This window comes from Girardinichthys multiradiatus, chromosome 4, assembly GCF_021462225.1.
Source record: "Girardinichthys multiradiatus isolate DD_20200921_A chromosome 4, DD_fGirMul_XY1, whole genome shotgun sequence".
NCBI lineage: Eukaryota > Metazoa > Chordata > Actinopteri > Cyprinodontiformes > Goodeidae > Girardinichthys > Girardinichthys multiradiatus.
This window is the reverse complement of record NC_061797.1, coordinates 22463456-22487697: the sequence shown is the minus strand read 5'-3', so window position 1 is coordinate 22487697 and position 24242 is coordinate 22463456. Positions and strand designations below refer to the sequence as shown.

The following is a 24242-nucleotide window of genomic DNA, read 5'->3' as shown; positions in this document are numbered from 1 at the left end:
GAGCCACATTCACCACTAAATACATCTACCATTCATAAGTACCGTGCAATTTTTGGTAAAAAAGCTGTTAATATGAACGTTTCTGCAGGTATAGAAGCAAGCAGGGTGTTATCTTGTATTCTGTTCATCCTTCTTTCTTTTCTCCTTCTTTTCCTTTTTCCCCCATCTCTCTCTTTCGTGCGTCTTAATTTTTTCCTTTTCATTTCTGTCTCTGTGTCCGTAACGATTGAAATAATCCCAAAGCAGTTTCTAATAAAGTTTATTTTATAAATATCAAGCAGAGCTTTAAAGCGTTAGTTTTCTTGGCACTCAGAAAACAATTCTGAGCGCTACTCTGCCGGACCGGACACGGTTAGAAAAAAATATATATAAATAAAAAAAAGACTGTTTAATGTAGAAGGCAAATTTTTTTGTCAATTATCATCATATTTAGAGTTCATTCTGATAATTAGTCTTTCGAAATTTTTAAAAAGTAACAGCCACAAAATGACATTATCACACTTCCCTTCCACTTCAAATTATTTCATAAATTCTGGTCCATCTTCAGAAGTTGTGACAAAGGTCAATGTGGATTCATTGGCCTGTCTTTTCCTGTATCAAGAGGGCTTTAAATGTACAATTTTACTCATTGTCCCTGTCCTCCTGGCCACTTGAGGTTTTGTTTGGCCCACAGATTGCTCTGAAATTACAGCTTTTTTCAGTATGAAATCTTGCCCTGAGTTTTTCTAAACATACCACACTAAATTGCATAGTAATTACTTCACTGCTGCATAACCCTTCTTTAAATTACTTTGCCAGAATGGGGGCACAGCACACAGGAAATATAAGTATATTGAAGACTCTAAAAACATTGGACAAAGACATTCTCCTGTCATGATTACCACACAGTACATAGAAACAAATACTTGACCAGCAGACAAATTAGAGGAGTGCTAAAAACTGGTAATATGGAGCAAGGCATCTGAAAACAGACTCTTATAACAATAAAACCTTATCAGGGCCACAAACTGGTTTAGGTATAGCTCTGACATATTTTTGGCATTAGTTTGTATTTTGTAAAGTTTAAAAATGTCTTACTTTAAATCCAGTGTTTTGGGTTCTTTAGCGGTGAAATTGGTTGTATTCCTTAGGTTACCGGTAATCTTTTTAAATATGTATGAACAATTGCTATATTTTTTTACAAATGTCTCAGCTTTATCCCTTTTTTCTGTTTTATACTCAGTCAAAGGAAAAATCACGTGCACCAGACATATGGGGTTTCAAAGTCAAAGTAACCTTTCATGTTGGAGGGTCATTTTCTCTATTTATACGTTTTATTCTTTTTATTTATCCATTCATGAAAAAAAAAATTATAATTTTATTCCCCTTAAAGGAGAATAGTAAAACGGCTAGTGTTTATTTCGGCCTCTCAACCTACATGAAACTTCCTTTAAAGAATAACTTTGACAACTGATAAACACCGGTGCTTGTTTTGTTTTATGTCTCAACCACAAATTGTGCTGGAAGAGCAACTTTGGATGTTTTCGACAGATATTCAACAACCTTTGTGAAATAAATACAAATGTTTATTCTGCCAAGAAACATGTCTGGCTTAGTTGAGCACTTATGCACCATTTAACTTGTTTAGCAATGTTGTGAAATAGTAATTATATTTCATAATTATATTGAGATGTGCCATTAATTGAGCAATGTTTAGTTTTCAGACACTAACAGCTAGCTTTGTCTTTTTCACACTGGCAGCCCCTTCTCTATGACAACAGTGTTTCTCTTTGTTCAATTTTAGGTTTTTCAAGGGTGTGGTCAACCAAAGCCTTCAGCAATAGGCAGGTCTGCACGGGGCATCTCAGATGTGTTCAATAGTCGCTTCAGACCCTTTACCCCCGAACAGAGACCTACCACAGCAGCCGGAACAAGCCTGGATAGACTGGTATGACAAAATAGAAACTTCAACATAATAAACAGTGGTTGGAAATGTGGGAATCTAAAATAATCTGATAATGATACTAAAATGCATAATATGAAATTGTAAAGAAATATAAAGGCTATAATATTTAACATATAAAAAAAATTAGCAAAGGAATCTGGGTTGAACCAGCAAATATTGCTGAATATTTCATTCTCACATATTTTGACAATTGAACTGATTTTCAGAGCTTTTCAGAGGACAGGTTTCTTTTTTTTAAGACATAACATTGGCAGAGGCAAACTTGGTGAAGGCATGCTGCGCTTAAGGTCAACTTACTGGGATATGTGAGTCCAAAGGCCAGAAAAACTAGAGGGATGTTCATGGAGTTCATGGAGCTCCTGGGTGCTGGGTGACTTCCATCACTGCTGCTCTGAGTAAAGAAAAATTGTTTTTTTTTATATATTATACTCACTTCCAGTAGTAAAACCACAATAGAGCTGTGAATTCAATTAATTCACAATGCTTTTGTTTGTTACGTAATTCTATATACTTTGCTTTATAATTTTCACGTCTTCCCTATGTATCCCAATGTAGAAAACAATAAAAATAAGGAAAAGCCATTGAATGACCAAGGTATGTCCAAACATTTGACTGTTAGTGTATGTATCTAATTCCAAAAACAGGGTATGCCTTAAACTAGAATGTCCATTGTTTTGCTTTTGGCAGAAGACACAAAACATTCACTACAAATGTGATAACAAATCTGAAAAAAACAAATAACAAGTCATATAGTCATTTGCACTGCATTATGTTTTAGATGTTAGGAGAATTAGTTTTATAGATTTAATTTAGCAATCAAACCAAATATATGAATAAAAAGAGTGACATACCGTATTCAAGCATTGTGTTCCACTGAAAGAGATTTAATTTGTCAAAGAGCAATAAGTAGGCAACATGGAGGGATGTTAACAGGATATTAGTCAGCCATGCATCTCACTTTACGTCATGAATGTGTCCCTTGAACCATCCGTGCAATAAATGCTTCTTTACATAATCCCCAATCCTAACTGGGAAATCCATCTATTAAAAACATTATCGTCCCTTTGACTAGAAGGTACAGTTGTTACTCTACTTCTGCATAAACTGTTCAAAAGGATTAAAAGGAAATTATGCAGGATCACACAAGCGATTAAATGCTGCAGAGTTTAGTGTGCAAGTCTTTATCAGCAGTCTTTACTATTAAGCTCCAAGGAATAAATACATGACATAGACAAAATATATGTGTAAAATATGGCCAGATCCTTGAGAATATTATTCTGGAACTAGTCATATCTTTACAGCCCTGGCTTAAGAAGTGCAACCAAATCCTCTTATTTGCTTCAAGACAAAAAAATCAAAAAGAAGGTGAAAGGTGAAAGGGCTTTTAGGAAAATTCCACCACTTTCACTACGTTTAATAATGCATTACTACATGCACTTATACTTCTGCTTGTCAAATATTTGAGTTTTTCTCTGTGAACCACTGGTTTGCCCAGAGTAAGACTTGTCTACTATAGTTCTATACCTTGTGTAAATGTCAGAGATGTAAGAAATATATATTCATCTGACAGGTAAAGCAGAACAATGATAAGCTAGTCTATCTGTAACACACGCCTACATGTAATATTAATTAGAAATTTTCTGCCAAGCTCATTTGATTGAAATAAACATGAAATCTTGTCATTTTAAACTATTTCAGTCAAAGGCTTGTATGCAAGTCTTGATTTATGCTTTAATCTGAAAGTAGAAGATTTTAAAAAGATTTCACAGTGCCTCACTGGAAGTCATTGTGAATCAAATGGTCCGAGGTGCTAAATCTCATAGGCTGGTGAATAGAATATTTCAGCAGTACCATTTATCATTTAACTTTTTGCTTCACTAACTAATGGACATTCTTTTGCTCCAATTCTCGCTCTCAGTCTCTCTGTTTCTCCAATGTCCAATTAAATCTCTTTCTTCTTCATTTCTCTGCTGCTCCCAGAGGGCTGTCTGGAAGACAATGCAACACAGTGTAAGCATTCCATTCCTCTTCTTGATTTCACAAAGTCATCACTCTTGTGTTTTAATCAACCAGCCCAGTGCACTCCACCTTTTTATGTTCAGCATTGGTGGTTGTAACTTGTTTAACCCATGAGTATTCATTTTGCTCATGAGATATTTAGATTTTTTAGACTGACAGACTAGTGGTTCAGTCCATTTAGGTTTCGGTCAGTGTTACCTCCATTATTAGAGAAGCAGATCGAATGTAAATATTTTGCTTGTACTTCAGGTATGAACACAGTAATTTACAGTAGCCACCCTATAACATTCCAGCAAAGAAGGCAGACTATTTTGTTGCATTTGTTTGTGATTTTGCTCTGGGGCGAGCATGTGTAACAGCTGTTATGATCTGAGACAACATTCTCTGCTGTTTTTGCATGAAGTTGTGTGGCTTGTTTTAAATCTTCAGGGGGATGTAAACGGGTTTTTCTTGGCTTTTCAAATCAGTTTTTTTCAAAGTAAACAAATGGAGTTTTAAAAAGTTCATATTTCTCTATTGATCTATTTGATATGTTGGCTCAGTGCAACTTTCTTTACCAGTTGGTTTAGATAAGCTGCAACTTCCTTTGTTTTGCTTGTATTTTAAATTTACAAACTTTCCCAGCTTTTGTTGAATTTATAAAGCTATGTAGCTACAAAACACCCGGCTCCAAGATATTTTTCTCTCTTTTTGAATGAAAATAAAATTAATAAAGCAAATAGTGCAAAGGACCAAGTCGTCATCTCCTCTTCTAAAAACCAATAATATAATTTAATGAGGGAACTGGTTCACTGACTAATTTTAATACTAATAATTTGAAAATAAGAAAAATGTCACAAAGACTAGACAGAGGTGTTACAAAAAATACCTTTCACCATCTTAATAATCGGTTACAAGCTTGGCTAAAAACAAAAGCAGATGAAAAAAGCGGGATGATGTCTGCATGACATTTGCTTTTCATTTACAGTATCATGGTGCTCTAGTAAAACCTTTAGATGGTAACACACTAAACGATATAACTTTCTTTGACAAAAAACACCACTACTTCAAAATGACAATTAGTACAGTCAGGATTTCTTTTTACCGAAACCTATGTAGAATAACTTATTTGTCAAATATGTATAAAAATCTCAGGTAATAAGATAAAATCTTCAGAAGTTTCCTGAATGAATAAACTCAAAGTAAAGCACTGTGAAAAAGTTTTTTTGCACTACAAATGAGGGTCCAAAACTAATAAGTTCCCCTAGACCAGGGGCCTGCAATCTGCAACTCTGGAGTTTTTTTTTTAACCTTCCACAATGGTTCTTAATTTTTTGGCTAAAAATGATAAAGAATCAACCAATGTTTTTGAATATGAATACTATAGCAAACGTAGGTTTTAGCTGTTTTTTCATGGAATAATTGCATTGAATTTTCGCAGCAGAATAATATGGCTGCTGATGAGTGGGGGCCACTAGTGCCACACAAACATTAAAAATACATTATGAGGACAAAGAATAAGGTCAGCTGACTACCTTAATGTACTAATTGACCAATAATCATTATAAGTAATGGGATTTTTCTTAAAAAAAAGGAAAAATGTTCTTAAAGATCTTAACGCAATAGGCTATTGGTAGCATTATTGTAAAACAATGTAAAATATAATATATTGCATGTTTGATAAAAACCTGTTTATTTTGCTCTTTCGTTGTGTGTCTACAACTGCATAATGTTTTCATGTAGTACAAGCAAATTTTTCACTTGCATTAAAATATTGTTTATCTATCAATTAAACTGAGTAAGAATGTTGAGGCAGGACAGAATGGCAACCTTTGTTTTCTAGGATTTGGTGTTTATATTTCTGTATTTTTCTAAGTGACTATGCTTTTCAGAGTTGCTACTGTTAGTGACATTATTTTGTACTCGTACTCGTTGTCTTCCGCTTTATCCGGGACTGGGTCGCGGGGTCAGCAGACTCAGCAGAGACGCCCAGATGTCCCTCTCCCCAGACACCTCCTCCAGCTCCTCCAGGGGGAGCCCAAGGCGTTCCCAGGCCAGCCAAGAGACATAGTCCCTCCTGTATCCTGGGCCTCCTCCCGGTGGGACGTGCCTGGAACACCTCCCGAGGAAGGCGTCCAGGAGGCATCCGATATAGATCCCTATGGATGAAGCTCATTTTAGCCACTTGTATCCGGGATCTCGTTCTTTCGGTCATGACCCAAAGTTCATGGCCATAGGTGAGGGTAGGAACGTAGACCGACCGGTAAATCAAGAGCTTCGCTTTTCGGCTCAGCTCTCTCTTCACCACAACGGACCGGCACAGCGCCCCCATTACTGTGGCAGCCGCAACAATCCGTCTGTCGATATCCCGCTCCATTCTTCCCTCACTTGTGAACAAGACCCCGAGATACTTAAACTCCTCCACTTGAGGCAGGAACTCCCCTCCAACCTGAAGAGGACAAGCCACCCTTTTCCGGTTGAGAACCATGGCCTCGGACTTGGAGGAGCTGATCTTCATCCCAGCCGCTTCACACTTGGCTGCGAACCGCCCCAGTGCATGCTGTAGGTCTTGGCTAGAGGGGGCCAGCAGGACCACGTCATCTGCAAAAAGAAGAGACAAAATCCTCTGGTCCCTAAACCAGACCCCCTCCGGCCCTTGGCTATTGTGTCAGTCAGTCAGTCAGTCATTTTCTACCGCTAATTCCATAGTGGGTCGCGGGGGAGTTGGTGCCTATCTCCAGCAGTCTATGGGCGAGAGGCAGGGTACACCCTGGACAGGTCGCCAGTCCATCGCAGGGCAACACACAAACAACCACGCACACACTCATTCATACACCTAAGGGCAATTTAGAGTGACCAATTAACCTAACAGGCATGTCTTTGGACTGTGGGAGGAAGCCGGAGTACCCGGTGAGAACCCACGCATGCATGGCTATTTTGTATTCTTAATAATTAATGCCTCCTGCTAGTCTTTATACTTTATTGAAGTGAAGGGCTGTTTCAGGACTCAATTCATAAACTGTTCTTTAAGTTCTTTAAATCAACCTCTATTACACTATAACTCAATTTTATCTATTCACAAATATACATAAATTAGCCATCTGTGGTATAGGATCTTGATGAGCCATAATTCAAAATATGAAGTGGGAAAGGTGTGATGGACCCACTTACTTTCTAATCGGTAAATGACTTTGATGGTATATAACTTTGATGGCGTATGACTTTGCTCCCAGTATAAAAGTCCAAATATGGTTATTTTTGTAGATTTATTTTTGTAGATTTTGTACACAATGCATTATGTGTTCAGAGTTCAAATGATTTTAAGAGCATGACAAGAACTGTACTGGATCTAAATCTTATATTTGTGTAATTTATTCTGCTAATAATAAACAGAGGTGTGTGATGGAACAAGATCTGTCTTTCTGTCACTTAAGGCTATGTTGCTCACAGGACATTATTGTTTGTTTCTGTATTACACAAATGCTCACTGAAAAGAATTGTAATGGATGTCCTAAACGGATTTAATCATTGATTTGTTTGAACATTTTCTAAATATTTGAGACATTCTTAATGGATTGTTTCCTGTTAAGCACAGTTGAAATGGGGATGCAGTTGGAAAGAAAGCAAATTAGTCATTAGCAGTGGCCAGGCCTTTTTCCACACTCCATTTAACTTTGTTTTTGCAGAGGGCCAGGACCGGGAAGTGATCTAGCAAAAAAAAAGCAAGAAACATTTTTCTCGGAGTGAAAAAAGAGGTTAAATAAATGATTGGTGGCTCTAATTACTCACAGTAATGTAATGTTGATACACACCATCTAGGTATAGTTCAGTGCCCTAGGGATTTGTTTTTGTAAAAACAATATATTGTGAGTGCTAAAGAGATTTAAAAATCACAATTAATTCAAATGCATGAAAAGTGTCTCATAGCTGATCATCCTAAGTGTCTGAAATGATATTGACAACACTGGTCCCATATGTAATTGTCTTTAGGCCAGAGTCATAAGTCATAGAGAAATAATTCTCTCCATTACAATTGCTGACACAAGTGTCAAATATGATCAGTGGTAACACAGCCAAAGTTGCAGAGTCTATGAGTCATGCCACAAAACGCATCCAGTTACAGCTTTAATGGAACTGTGGCATATAATGCAAATCTTTTCAGTGCACTTTTGTTTTTTTAATGATTTGAGCAGATGAGCGAGGGGAAAAGAACAAATGCTGAAACTGTTTATCACATTGGCATGGTAATTTAATATACTTGGCATGCTGGGCTGATGTTTTAGCAGCAGTAACAGCCATGGGGCGTCCGTGCTGTTGAGATTTACTAAACTGTTTTCTTAATTGTGTGAACAAAGAATTTGCAAAATATTCTTTGTAGCTTGGCTTCTCACTAAAACTGCAGGTACAAAGGAAGTACACAGTTTTTGTACTTTAGGGTGTTAATGTGTAAATGATCTGACTTTTACTAGTTTGTAAAATTATCTAAATCTAACCTCAGGTGTAGAAAAATATAAAAGTTCCACCATGTTATTATTTGTTAAACAAAGATGAAGCTAGGAAAAAAATCAATTAATCAATCAACTTTTATTTATAGAGCACTTTACACACCTAAAATAACCAGATCCATACATTTAAAAGAAAACAAAAAACATTAAAAAAAATACAAATAAGACACAATAAAGCAAAGTAAAAACATGAAGAAAAGAACAGCTAATATCAGTAATAAACAGTAAGTAAAAGAAAATGAAAGACTGATAGAAACAGCCTGATATTTCTGCTCAAATGAAATTAAAAGCCACGCTAAAAACATGAGTTTTTAAGGGCTGATGCTGTAGGAGTTAAGCGCGCGACCATATACGGAGGCTACCGTCCTCGAAGCGGCCATCCCGGGTTCGAGTCCCGGACCTGGCGACATTTGCCGAATGTCTCCCCCTCTCTCTGCCCGTCTTTCCTGTCTGCCTACTGTCACAAAATAAAAATAAAGGCCATTAGTGCCAAAAAAATATCTTTAAAAACATGGGTTTTTACAGATGATTTAATATCATTTAAGGTATTTGCCATCAAGGAAGATTGTTCCAGAGCTTAGGAACAACAACAAAAAAAGCTCTGTCTCCTCGAGTCACAAGACGAGTCCTGGGAACATGTAACAGCAGGAGTTCTGACCTCAAACTTCTTCTGGGAACGTGCTTGTGTAAAAGTTCTTTTAGATAAGGAGGTGCCTGACCATTGGAAATAACTAATTGTAAAATCTTTAAATCTTGAGATGTACAGGCAGCCTTTGCAGGAAGGACAACATGAGAGTAATGTACTCATGTTGCTTGTCGAAGCTGTGAAAGCAGTCCGCTGGAAGCTGCTGACAGGAATCTGGACCGAAACACCAGAGCGACTCCTCCACTTTTTCCGGCAGTCTGATGAGAGCTGATAAATCCACAGTCCTGAGCAAGAAGTTTGCAGAAGGGGGTGACCTCAGTTGAGCTTCATATCCGTCAGACACCTAAAATCCAGGTCCCGCAAAGTTTTGTTTGCTAGAGATCTAGTGTTAATAAGAGCGGAGCAAACCATCACATCTGTCTTAGAGGCCCAACTTAGGGTTCAAAGGTTGCAGAGTTCCATGCAGCGTTGGAGGAGTAGTCACTGGCAGGTGAGATTGGCATACTACCAATAAAGGGACAATAGGTAAAATCCAGCAAAGAGAGGAGCATCCCACCTCTTTTCCCAATCCACTGAGACACTTATTATTTATGTAGAAATGTCAGGTATGTGATTCAGGTTTATCGTAAAAGAGTGGTTGTGAGGATTTATCATCAGTTTTCCGCTGCAAAATAGACTTATGATAGGATCCAATATGTAAAAGAGCTTGGAGATCATATACCAGAATAGCAGAAACATCATGCCAGCAGATGATGAAAATAAAACAGAAGCAATCAAAAAGAGGATCGTCTGACTGACAGCGAGCCTCACATGCTGGCACAATTTTGACACATCACCAAAAATCACTACTTTACAAATCCTAGATAGTTAGGGAATACCTGCAATCAACTAATCAAATAGGGTTTACTATCTTTTTTACCATTACTCCATGCAATATACTGTTTAATTTAAGAGTTCTGTGGAAATCTACACGTTCAGATATAGCAGGTGGTTCAATGTTAGAAATATGGAACCATTTACAAAGTTAATAAGGTAGCATTTAATGGATCTTTTCTCCTCATGAATAAGGCTATGCAGAGGGAAATATATAGATTAATAGATTTGCCACTGGGAGAAAACTGGGAGTCAGAAATTGAAAATGGATCTCACGCAAGCTTTGTTGTTATAATGATGGGCACTTAAGAGAAGAATTCACAAAATCACTGTTATAAATTGACAATTATGATATCTTTTGGTGGCATTAAACACATTGTATTTTTAGGGCTTTGTTTTTGAAGCGCTTCATTTTATGCCTTCAGAAGCGGGTTTATTGTAACGGAATGGTGTCAGCTGGTTTGTCTAGTACCTTTTATGGCTAAATAGGGGGCAATGAAAAGATCCATCGAGAGGTAATTTGGTGTCTCAAAACAGATAAATTTGTGACGGTGACTAATGTGCAATCAGCCATGCTTACTTGTCATGAAAACTTTCTTTGAATGACCATGATTAAAGTATTCAGGCTGAAATTGCAAAGGAAGGTGTCATGTTCTAAATCCATTATGTTCTATATCAGCTTGTATCTTGTAGTCATCATTACTACTCCCATTCCACATTTTTTATACTTTCACTCACATGTCTTTAGCTTCAAGGATTAAGATCTCCTAAGCCTTGAACCATTGTCTGTCTTCTCTCAAAAAATCCTCTTTGGTGCTCCAATACTTTTATGTTTATGCAGTTATCAATACACACAACATATTATGCACCACAGACAATATATGGAGCACTAATAATCATCATGAGTGTTGTTGCTATAGAATCCAAAGCTCCAGTTTCTCATAAAAACAAAACAGAAAAAAAAGGAACTTGGAAGAATGAATGGCTTGCTTGTAATCTGTCAGTGAGCCACTAAAGAGGAAATAATAGAGCTAGACACCTGTTGTGTTGGACAGCTGCTTGGGGAAATATGCACAGTATGATGCATGCTGCAGGGAAATACACTCCTAAAATACAAAACCGTGGTAATGTCTTGTTGTTAGTAATTTCCGGCTTCTCTGCTTGGTTTATGTGTGAGCTGTTCCAGGCCTTTGCTGCTCCGTGCTGTGGGACCTCTTTCACTGCAAGGCCAGAGTGCTGCATGATTTTATCTGACAAATCAACATTTTCTTCATTTTGACAACATACACTCCAGCTGAGATGAAACAAAATCTTTTTGTCTGATTTGAGGTCCGCAGAACATTAGAGGCAGCTTATCACATGAAATGTCTGACCTGTGAACTTGGTTTTAAACTCCCGGCAAACACAGGCAAACTAGCTGTGAAATGTCCATCACTAACATTTTGTTATATAAATGATGCCATCCACACTTATAAGCTCCCCTGCTAAAGAAGCTTTAAAATAAATCCATCTGTAATTGCAGGGTTATAATCTTACTAAACAAAATTCTTACAAAATCCCTTATGTTATGAAAATATTTTGTTTAATATAATGTTTAACAAAATCCATTGAGCCACACCTTTTGGGTCTCTAACATTTCCTGTAAAACAAATGTAACTAAAGCAGTTTTAACACATACTTCAGATTTTAAGTTATCAGAGTGTTTAAGAATGTTTGATGAGAAAGATACAGACGTGCATTCTTCTTAGCCACCCCTCAAAATGAGACAGACAAGAAACCATGTGATTCAAGTAAAGCCATGTGTTGATCTTTACGAAATGAAATGAAGATAAAAGCTAGTCACCTAAACTTGCCCATATAGTTACCCAAAATAGTTACATTAACAATATTAAGACACCTTTAGTCTCACTGACAAAAGATGATTTAAGATTTAAGAAAGATTTATCTTTCTTGAATGACAGAATTAAACGAGAGAGATTGTTTGTTGATTTTCTTTTCACTTTTTTCAAAGTCAGAGGTTGACATACACCAAGATTATCATGCCTTTAAACAATTTTGGCTGGTTCATTTTTGAAAACAATTTCCACATGCCTGACTGTACCATTTGATCTTTCAAACAAGTATCTACAAGTAAAAACACCATTGGAATGTCTAGCAATCATACTGTTATGAAAGAAACGGGTTCTAAGTCCCAGAAGTGAACATGTTTTGGTGCAAATAGGTGTATCAACTCCAGAATAAAAAGGAAAAGACTGCTGTCTGAAACTAGTAAGAGTGTCATTCACAGTGAAACAAGCCCTGTATGGGCTGAAGAGCCACTCAGAGAGGTAGTAGATATTACTCCAACTCTAACACAAAAAGCCAGATTGTAGTTTGAACATGCGTACAGCGACAACAAAAAAAACTTGATTTTTCAAGACATGTTGGGTGGTGTGATCAAACCAGATCTGAAGTGTTTGGCCATAATGACCATTGTAATGTTCGAATGAAAAGGGAGAAGCTTGCAATCCTGAGAACAGGATGCCAGCTGTGATGTAAAGGGTTGGCAGCATCATGTTGTGTGGGGGTTTTGCTGCAGGAGTCACTGGTGCACTTCAAAAATAGAGGAACACAGTAAAAATATTGAAGTAGCATCTTAAGACATCAACTACAAAGTTTACGCTTTGCCACAAATGGGTTTTCCACATGGACACTAAAGCATACACCGAATGAGTCCCAAAGTGTTTCAAGGACAACAAAATCAATGTTTTTGAGTAGACAAAGCCCTGATATCAATCTTACACAAAATTGGTAGGCAGGCCTCTAAAGGTGTGTGTTAGCAATGCAGCCAACAAACCTTACTCGGTTACACCAGTTCTGTCAGGAGGAATGGTCCAAAATCCCAGCAAACTATTGCAAGAAACTTGCCCAAGAAAATCCCCAAATTGTTTGACCCAAATTGTACATACAAAAACTCTGTTCTAACAAATATTAAGAAAATGTTAGTCAAATTATGCCTTAATTATAAAAACAAAACTTGTAAAATGATAAAAAGATAAAAGTAAAATTCATTTGTCTCATTATTTCACCATTCAGCAAGTCAAAACAATGTTGTCTTCCTAACTGATCTAAAACTGTAAAGGTGTAGTCTGATTTAATGTAAGACAATGAGGAAAAAAGATTATATAGTTTTTTGTGTTTTTTTGTTTTTTTTGTACAGTGCGCGTACAAAAAAAAAAGCATCTGACTTCAAATGTATCTACAATCAAAGCTATAATTAAAAAGTTTAAAACAACTGGAAATGTGACAAATGACCAAGGACGAGGACCCAAGTTTATCTTGCCAACACAGACAGTGAGGATGATGATGAGAGGAGTAAGAAAAATCTCCAGAGCTCACTGTTGGAGAACTGTAGTAATGAGAATCATGTTAGGTTGCCAAGTCTTAAAAACATGTATTTTAGGCTTTTGTACACTTATTTACTGAGAGTGCCAAGAATTTTGGATGGTGGTGTAACTACAGCCCATATGAAGACAAAAGCTTAAAACTCTAAGGAAGGTAAGATAAAACTTCCTTTTTTGCAATAAGAAAAAACATTAAAAGATCTAATTTACAGTATTTTTATTGCAGTATTTCATTTTATAGAGAGTGCAGTTGTTTACATCATATGTCATGTAAAAAGGAGCACGGGACAGCAAACATTGTGCTGTTAACACAACAGCCAGCAGAGCATTATAGTGCCCTAAAGCATGTTTACTATGCTGGTCTGGGGTAAATTCAAATAATTAGCAAATCTTTATGATCTATCAAATAGCACTGGCTTTCTTGTGATCTAATATTTTGTAGAGCTACAACAAAGATTCTATATTGAACCACTTCCAATATTTTTTTGAAGAACACTCATCTAATCCTAACTAACATTAATCTTTATTCCACTTTCGGATTTAAATGAGTTTTACTATTTTACTCTACACCGCACTAATTTTCCCATCTAGAGCTAAATTTAGTTGTGACCAGTCCTCTAAAATGGGTTACTTCATTCTCTAAAAGGCTTCACTTTAAAAGCTGCCAAAAAACCCAGCATGAACTGGAATCTGCCTTGGCCTCAGCCTCTCTGCTCATTATCAGACTGTTTAGCACTCCTATGTTTTCCATGACATGGTGTGGTTATCACTCTGCTAAAGGTAGAAGGTGTTTACCTTAATTTAGCTCTTTGGGACATTGCTCGTTAAGCTCTCCCAGATAGGTAAAACAAGCTGAACCAGAGTAAAATGTATTTAGGAAAATCCTATTTAGCACATTATTCAAAGCAGTAAATCTCAAAATGCAGACACATTGTGCCTAAAGTAAGCTAACCCAATTGCTGGGAGCATAATAGTAAAGTGACCATTCATGTCCCCCCCCTCCCTTGGAGATTTTGCTACTTTTAAAAATCTGCCTTAGCTGTGCTTTATGTAATTCAAATCCCCCATTTCAGACACTGGTTCAATCTGCCATTCTTTTAGCTGGTGTGCTGCTGATTTCGATGTGACCTAGAAACTGCAGGACTTAAAGGATCCCATTTTCTATTGGAATTTAAACAATCCCAATACTTGAATATTTTTGAAAGGTGTAAATTTTAGGCAAATTGTTAGCTACAATCCTATAAACAAGTATTTGCCCCCTTATAGGTTTCTTTTGTTTTTGCTTTTTTGTCACCTAATTTTTTTCAGATCATAAGAAAAAATTAAGTATCAAATAAAAACTCACTTATCAAATTATGGTTCTATTCATTAGTGGAAACAAGCTATTCAAACCCACCTGGTCCTATTTAAAAACGTTATTGCCGCCTAAACCAAATAACTGGTTGTGCCAGCCCTGGTGGCAACAGCTGCCATTAAGCCTTTGTGATTTCTGGGAGTCTTTTACATCCATGTGTAGGAATCCTGGCCTGTCTTCTGTGCAAAATTGTTGTAATTCTGTTTAATTTCATTGTTAATATTAACGGTTTTGCCACAGCAGTACAGTCAGATTTAAATTCCGATTTTGACTAGGTAATTTTGAAGCATTGATGATTTATCGTTTGTGACCTCCTGGATGAGTTGTCGATGCACTCGCACTGAGTAATTCCTGCTCATGTGAATCCTCTCAGTGGTTCCCTGAAGCCCTAAAGCCTTAGAAATGGCTCTGACAGGGGCACCAGATAGGGTGGTCAACTCCCGCCCCTCACTGTTCGCTATATTCATTGAAACACTGGTGGCTGCAAATCATCAAAGCAAAAATATTTAGGGAATTCAAACAGATAATGGAATCCCAAAAATTGCCTTTTCTGGAAAATGGAAACCTGTCTTTTACAGCAACAATAATCCTAATAAATAGATTTTCATCATTTTCAGACTACCAATTGGAACACATCAAAGGCCTTCCGTATCTCTTCTAATATTCAGGTCTCTCCAACCATTCCTTTAAAAATTGGAAACATCTGGTACCTGGGCATTAATATTTCTAATAGGCTGAATGGGCATAGTTTCATTCATTTTCTCTTTTGAAGCACTTATATTTGTCATGATACCAAGAGTTTTAAGCAAAGGTTATTATTTGGGTTAGAACAAATTTAGCATATTTTTTAAATAGCATGTTTACTCATTTCAGTTGTTTTGATGTTTGTTGGTTCACCTGATTATTGCTGGAAGCAGGTTTCTACTTTGCTCTGAATCATCCCTGTAAAAATAAATGACATTTATCACTGGATTACTTAATTTTAATTTAAATTTTTTTAACAGTATCAGGTGGAGAGCCAAATACATCTCCCACAACAACCTACAATTAGTCAAGAATGTAGAGCCGTCTGTTTTGTGTGTTTTTGTTTTCAGTGTGTCGCAGTTTCAGTGTCAACCTATGACATAGTAACGTAAATATAACCAGTACTGTTTGAATAAAGATGGCCCAACGTGCATAATGCTCAACACATCATGGTCAATACTATCATCTATGATGTTTCTGTTTTTATGGGAACCAATAGCAACCTTTCCAAACTCTAACTTAGTGCTTCTTGTCTGTTCTTTCAGACTTTACAATGGTTAGGTACAGATTGGTCCCTTTGCTTCAAATGCTGCTCACTCATGGTGAGTGGTTCAGACACAAAGGTAACGAAGAATTTTATTGAATGAAATTGCTTTTCATTCTGTTCTTTTGATTCCAATTTCTTTGCTAAGGTCAGTCAATAGAAGTTCCATTTAAATTATTTGCCTTTCGGTTAGCTGCTCTTTGCCTTTCGGTTAGCTGCTCTCGGAAAGACTTCATATGTTATGATTTGGGGTTGTTTGGTTTTTGGTTTCGGGTTTTTTCTTATGTTTTTCACAGTTAAGGTATTGACTTGTTCTTTTGTTATTATTATTTATTATTCTTCTTCTTAGATTTTGAATCATGCGTCTGTTTATTATTTTTCTGGTCATGTTTTAGTCTTGTTCATGTTTTGTCAAGTTTGGTTTTGTTTGTATATTAGAGTCTCTGTTTTTGTCGCAGCCACATTTTGTTCTGTCTGTCAATTAAGTTTATTCGGTTCACCTGCTCCAAGTTAATCTGTCTCCTTGCTCCACCTGGTTTTCACTCCATATATACACACCTGTTCAGTTAGTCATTGCGGAAACATTCTCAAACCAAGTCTTGTTTTTTGATCATGCCATGTCTGTCTTGCCTGCCCGTTTGTTGTTTTGTTCCTGCCTCCTGCTGTGGGTGAGTTTTTGTTATTAAACCTTTTGCACTTACCATCACGCTGCCTGCTCGTCTGCATTCTGGGGTCCTATATCTCGCAAGCCATAACAGAATGTTTCCGTCAACCATGGACCTCGCGAAGAAACAAAAGGCAGACGCCTTGGATCGCTGGGTTGAACGGCAGAAGGAGGAGGCGATGAGGAATCTGCTGACCGACCTGGAGATTCTACCCTCTCCCCTGCTGCTGGAGCAGATGGAGTGTGAGGCGGTTCAGCGCCGTTCTCCGCCTTCTCTCCTGGCTGCGCACTCTGGTCCGGCAGTGAAGTCTTCGACCTCCTCCCGCCGCAAGAAACGTCGGCGTGGAGCGCCTTCCTGTGGTTCGGCTGCCGAGGAGGTGGTTTCCCTGCCAGGCGACGTGAGGGCTGCGGCAAGTAAGCCCGCATCTTCGCCTGCCACAGCACTGTCTGCCAGGCTCGCTGCAGCTCCGCCCATGCCATCTTCGCTCGCTGCAGCCCACAGCACTGAGTCTTTGCCCGATGAACTGGAGGAGTGGCTAAGGTTCTACGCACGACAGATCAAGAGCTTTAGGAGGACCAGTCTCATGTATTCCTCTCCGGACCTGAAGAAGAGGATCAGGCAGATGGAGAGGGACTATGAGACTGCAGTAAGGCAGTTTTACTGCCGTCCACCTCCTTCCATGCCAGGACTCCAGGGAGCTGCTGCTGCTGCAGAGCAGCCCACACCAGGACTCCAGGGAGCAGAGCAGCCCACGCCAAGTCCACAGAGCGCTGCTGCAGAGCAGCCCACGTCAGGTCCACAGCCAGGTCTTCAGCCTGACACACCACAGATTGGGATGACGCCTGACCCTAAATCAGCCTCAACCCCCTCCACACGGCGCAGAGGACGTCTTAAGAGGGACGACTCGGCTCAAGTCATCGGGGGCCCCGGCGATGGCTCTGCTCACACTACTGAGGGTCCGGCTAACGCCTCAGCTTTTGCCCACGCCACTGAGTGTCTCGACGAAGCCTCAGCCGCTGCGCACGCCACTGAGTGTCTTGGCAACGCCTCAGCCGCTGCGCACACCACTGAGTGTCTCGGCAATGCCTCAGCCGCTGCTCACACCACTGAGTGTCTCGGCAACACCTCACCCGCTGCTCACGCCACTGAGTGTCTCGGCGATGCCGCTGCTCACGCCACTGAGTGTCTTGGCAACGCCTCAGCCGCTGCTCACGCCACTGAGTGTCTCGGCAACGCCTCAGCTGCTGCTCACGCCACTGAGTGTCTCGGCGACGCCTCTGCTCATGCCACTGAGTGTCTCGGCAACGCCTCAGCCGCTGCTCATGCCACTGAGGGTCTCGGCGACGCCTCAGCCTCTGCTCACACCACTGAGGGTCCGGCTGACGCCTCAGCCCCTGCGCACGCCACTGAGGGTCTCGGCGACACCTCAGCTCCTGTTCCTAGTCTGCGGGGGTTCAGTGAAGAACTGGTCCTCGTTCTGGCTTCTGAACCCTGCGATGAGTGGTTCGCCAGGCTCTGCTTCAGCCTCTGAGGGTTCGCCAGGCTCTGCTTCAGCCTCTGAGGGTTCGCCAGGCTCCGCTTCAGCCTCTGGAGTTCCACAGAGTTTCTGGGGGGTCCTCTACTCTGCTCAGTCGGCCTCCTGACCAACCTGCAGGTTCCCGTCGCAAGCCGCCACGGTCTCTACGCTTCTGTCGGCCTCCAAGTCTTTGTCGCAGGTCTCCCCGGCTTCGCTGACGACTGCCCAGAACTTGTGGTGCAGGTCTGGGTGCCCACCTGAACTCTGTGGCTGCTGGGGACAACCTCCTGGTCGCCCGCCGGAACTCTGTGCCTGCTCGGGACAACCTCCTGATCGCCCGCCGGAACTCTGTGCCTGCTGGGGACGACCTCCTGGTCGCCCGCCGGAACTCTGTGCCTGCTCGGGACAACCTCCTGGTCGCCCGCCTGAACTCTGTGCCTGCTCGGGACGACCTCCTGGTCGCCCGCCGGAACTTTGTTTTTGTTTCTGTTTTGTTTGGTTTTGTTTGTATATTAGAGTCTCTGTTTTTGCCGCAGCCATGTTTTGTTCTGTCTGTCAATTAAATTTATTCGGTTCACCTGCTCCAAGTTAATATGTCTCCTTGCTCCACCTGGTTTTCACTCCATATATACACACCTGTTCAGTTAGTCATTGCGGAAACATTCTCAAACCAAGTCTTGTTTTTTGATCATGCCATGCCTGTCTCACCTGCCCGTTTGTTGTTTTGTTCCTGCCTCCTGCTGTGAGTGAGTTTTTATTATTAAACCTTTTGCACTTACCATCACGCTCCCTGCTCGTCTGCATTCTGGGGTCCTATATCTCGCAAGCCATAACAGTTTAATTCTTAATAATGTAAGCTGCTTCACTTTAAGAGGTCAAGACAAAACCATATTAGCCCATTTAAACTAATTTATTCATTAAAGTTGTTTTAGTAACTTTACCTTTTAGAGGAGCATCTGTTTGTGAGGTTTTCCACTCTCAAATGCTATGTTTACCCTTGGGATGGGACACAAAACCAGCTATGTATGAAACTTCCATCTGTGCTTACATTAGCCAGGACACGCTTTGTTTAACATGAATGTGCTGTTCTAAAACTGCTCAATGTCTGTCTCATTTGAGGTTATTTTTTTTTACTTTATAGCAGCAGAACTCAAGTTTAGTTTGGTTTTTAAAAAGTATTCTTCAGCTGGAAGATTTTCAGATAATACATCGTGTAACAATGATCTGGATGTTCCACCCGTTTTATATGTCTTTGGAAAAAGGGATAGTTTTAGCGCATGCACAAATGTTGTCATTTGATATCATGTTTAGAATTGTGTTTATTACCAATAAACAAAATATTTTAAAAATCACTGCAAAATGAAGGAAATTGAAAGTTTCCATATTATTTAATGTATTTTTGTTTTAGGGTTATTCATTTATAAAACACAGTGTTATTTTGTTTAGTTATATTTTTTTAAGAAATGTTCCAGTAAGTGGTGTCATATTATTTTGTAGCACTTGTACATTTCTTTACTGTACAAATAGGAACCATACTGTGTCAGGTTTTAATGCATTCAGACAGACACATTCTGTTGAGGGCTTGCTACAAAATAATGTTCTTCCCTTTCTAATTGATATTTACCATAAATGGGGGTTTATAACGGCATGTGTTCTCCTCAGTTAATACCTAAAATTGTTTAGATTAATATGTGCAGTCCTGTTTGTGACTGCAAAGCAAATGTAATTACAGAGATAACAAGTGCACACAAACACACAATGCTCTAGAAATCTTGAAGGTTATTTGGCGAAGCTGTTGTTATGAAGATACATTGTGAACTGCATGCTTAAGTATACCTGCTCCCCGTTGCTAGAAGTAACAGATGTGTTGAGCATTTCATTATGGGTACAGAGCCTCTGCTAATTGTGTAATTAAGTGAAGATGTGATCAGGAAAAACAATGAAATTTTGAATTACATACAGGGAAATCTGTTGCTGTGTCATTGTACTAAGATCTGCATCACTACGCTTGCTTACACGATGCTTGTAGTTTTAGGTGGCACTTGACTGAAATATCACAAAACAATTTACCTCACATGACCAATTATGAACCAACATACCTACCTATATATGACAATTTTGACATTGGTTGCTTCTTAATATACTCTTATTTTCTTTGTTAGATAAGAAAGGTGAGTGAAGCCCAAAGCAGGATTTGATTTTGGGAGCCAACTTACAGTTTAGCAAACCACCTACCAACCTCTACCGTACCACCATCATTTCATTTATATTTACCCAGGCATAATACCTTTTTTTTTTTAACCGTTTGCAATTACACAACTTGTAATATAGCTAGCTAATCAACTGACAAAGAATTCAATTGACCGTTTGGAGCGATGTGTTCAATATTACTTTTGCTCGGTAACTATATATTGCTTCCTGAGCTCAGAAGTTTAAATTGCTTAACAAAGGATGAAGAATCATCTAAGTATACTCTTTTATTTCCTTCACTTAAATGTTTAAATCAGGGAATGTTCAGGTCTGGCAATAACCATCGCTGCTTTTTACACAGTTTGTCTTTGAATCAGAAGATTAAGAATGAATAGATTTGATTGTAACGGACCCATAAAGATGGGTAAAAGGAGCACATGTGAAATAGTTCTATTAAAATGTTTGATCTGCAGAATGAGCTGAGATAATGGATGCCGTTAGAAGTGTGCAAACCTGATACCACATACCATGTGCTATCCACATTGCAAAAATGCATACCATGCATATTTGCATAATTCTTTTTTCAAATTTCACAAGTTACAACCACAAACCTCAATGTATTTTATTTGGATTTTATTTGTAAGACCAACACAACTTAGTCTATAATTGTGAACCTGGACAAAAATAATGCATGGTTTTCAGTTTTTACCATAAAAAAATCTGAAAAGTGTGGTGTGCATTTCTATACAGCCCATCTTACTTGGTCTTTATGAGACTGTCTGTTCACTAGAGTTTCCTATTAAACCTCTGAGGTCTTTACAGAACGGCTGTGTTTATGCTGAGAGCAAATTATAAACTGCTGGACACTTTTTTAAAGATGATTGGTTGTAATGAAACCTATTTAGGGGTATCAGAGTAGATGAGCCTAAAAGTAAACGCATGCCACTGTTTTTAGATTTATTAAAAACATTGAAAACCCCACATCCATTTCTTTTTATTGCACAATTATGCATTATGTTTTGCTGATCTTATCAATAAAATCCCAATAATGTTTGTGGGGAAAGGTGGATAGGTATGAACACTTTTGCAAGGCACTTTGATAAAATAAAAAGTTATTCGGTGGTTAAATGAATCTGTAAATTATTAAAATATTATGAAATGCACAGACACCTTTCTATTTTCTAAGGTTTATAACTTTTCAATGACCGATTCCAAAGAACATTTTAAGCAACATTTCTATATATTTTTAGAAAAAAAATATTAGTTTGCGCAAAAACCTGAAATAAGAAATAAACATTTTAATACTACTCATAGCACACTATGTTAACCAGGCTGATCAGAGCAGGTTAGCTTTTACATGAGTACAATAACAGAAGGCAAACAGCGTTATTAATTTAGAAGGAACATCAATGATTTAAAAGTTTTGTACACTGCGTATTTTAAAGTTCAGTCAATCCAAACAGGAAATTAACAGGTATGCAGAAGTCTGAGACATTGATTTTTTTTAACGGTTTCACTTTTTTAAACAAACTTTACCAGTAAAACAGTACAACTAATAAATTTGCATTCCCCAAGAGGCTTTAATGTTGTGTTTACAAGCATCAACTAAAACTAACACCTAAAACAACCCATGAAATGTGACTCCAAATTTATCACAAACAGCAGATATACACAAACTATGAAGATTTTTCTTGGAAGTTTACAGCTTGTTAAATTTTTTAACCTCTTCTATGTGAATCTTAAGTGCTGTTTGGGCCCCCAGGGACCCTAACCAGCTTGTTTCTGCCTTGGACAACAAGGAAACAATGAAACAATAATAGGTTCACAACTTCGATTTCAACATCAAGAGTCTCACAGCAAACAATCCAACCATTGAGGCAATTATTTAACTTAATATAAAGGCCTCTTTTTAAAATAAAGATGATTGATTATTTACATACTGAATAAATGTTTAAGAGAACAACTGTAGAGATATTAGTGGCAACTGTTTATCTTATACGTCGTACTGAATCTTGTTACCAGGAAGCAGTTTATACTAACCAGAGATTTTATTTTCCACCTCCACACAACTCAGCCACAGCTTTGTGGTAAGTGCCCTTTCTGACGAAATATAAATGGGCAGCTGGGCTATTCCTTCTGCCATAGCACAACAACAGCAGGCCTGGCCTCTCTATCCCCTCTTCACTTCTGCAAATCCATCGGCAAAACATTTTAATATTCTTGATGTCATGGCCGGAGAGTTCTAGTCTCCTCAGCTATTAGAGCTATCTCTGTGCAGTTATTACCTTTGCCCTCTGTGTGTCTGGCATAGCTAATTAGAGAATACGTTAGTGATTAGGATCAAACTATTTTATTATTTTCAACACATCACTTGTGAATATCACTGATTCTTGAAAAGGTAACTTTACATCATATAAAGTAAAAACTAATTAATTCTTATAAACGACAACCACTTTATCATTATGTCACATTGTAAAAGAAAAACAAATTGTACATGTTAAGGAAAAATAAAATACTATATAAATTAATAATTATAGAATGAATACTCAGCCTACACCTACCTATTTGAGCACTATCTAAAGTGAAATGTGTTATCTTAAAACCTTGTATATTTTTTAATGGTTCTTGTAGTTTTCATTTATAAACAGCTTTTAAATATTTACTTTGTACTCTTTATGAGCTATGAGAAAAACAGATACAAAAATTATATTTATTTTGTGTTAAGTGTTTACTGGGCCTTCAGTCCCTTGAGCTCCACCACTAATTGCCAGTATTTTCCAACAAGAGGCAGCAAACACAAACTGGCATGTTCTAACATAATAGCCTATCCCTTTTAGTCACTAAATTACCTAACACCTCACGCTTATACACTTGTTGCTCTATTTAATTTGGCATGACTTATGTTCTTAATTAAATGCATTATTAATTAGGTTGAATGTGGGGGTGTCTGTAAATGTTTTAAATACCTTTTAAGCTAAGCTAAGCTCATAACCTTAAAGGTGGTTGTATATTGTGTTTTGTAATTGCATGGACCTACATTTCCATTAAAATACTGAACATGTATGACTAAACAAGGAATTATTACAAACAAAGAAAAATTTGACAGAACTGCAGCCTAGCAATAGGTGCCAGCAGTCCTAGTAAAAGGACTGCAAAAACTTCAACTGATGTAAAAATTAGAAGAATATGCAGCATTTTTAAGAAGACCTGGCCCTTCATGTCAAAGAGCATTTACAAAATATCGTTTAAAAAAAAAAAGATACTGTAGTTACATATTTATATATACATATATACATAGATATATATTTATATATCTCCTCATAACAGGTATTAAAGAAGCCAATTTATTGCTCCATCTAAAATGTGGAAACAAATTATTTCTATTTGAACATTCAAACAGTAAAGGTCACCATGAGTGTTAGAAGCATTCTACTAATAGAGGAGAAAAAGACATGCATCTATCACCAGTGATACTCTTTCACCGCTGCAGTATTCAACAGCATCAATTTTGTACATCCCTAGTCATGAGCGTCTCACACAGTTCTTATTTTGACTTTAAATGCTGCTGCTCTTCAGTGTCATTTGATTTAATCCAAATGGTGCTTTTTTTTATTGTTTTGTCTTCTGTGCATTTGTGTGTTTAACCTTATTTTACTTTTGTTCCTTATCTCAAACATTGAGAATTTTACTGCTTTTCAAATTAATTAAGACAGGGCTTTCTAATGGCCCATGTATGTCCTCAGGCTGAGAATGGTCGCTGTTACCACATAAATAAGTCGAGATCAAAAACACTTTGCTTCAGTGGGTTGCAGCTCTGCTTAGACTCTGGTTAAAGCACAGCACCGAGGCAACTGTATACATATTGATAGAAACAGCAGT

The 24242-nt window shown here is 38.2% G+C and overlaps 1 protein-coding gene across 3 annotated transcripts in view; it reads left to right on the top strand.

Annotated features, from left to right (window-relative positions):
• The window catches only part of gpc6a (glypican 6a), a 225220-nt gene that overhangs the window by 166447 nt on the left and 34531 nt on the right, over positions 1 to 24242 (top strand). For 2 of the 3 annotated variants that reach the window (XM_047363179.1, XM_047363177.1), the window contains exons 7-8: positions 1784 to 1927; positions 3926 to 3955. In XM_047363179.1, coding sequence (XP_047219135.1) covers positions 1784 to 1927; positions 3926 to 3955 — 174 coding nt within the window. The remainder of the gene's footprint in view (positions 1 to 1783; positions 1928 to 3925; positions 3956 to 24242) is intronic. The other variant, XM_047363178.1, reaches the window with a different exon arrangement.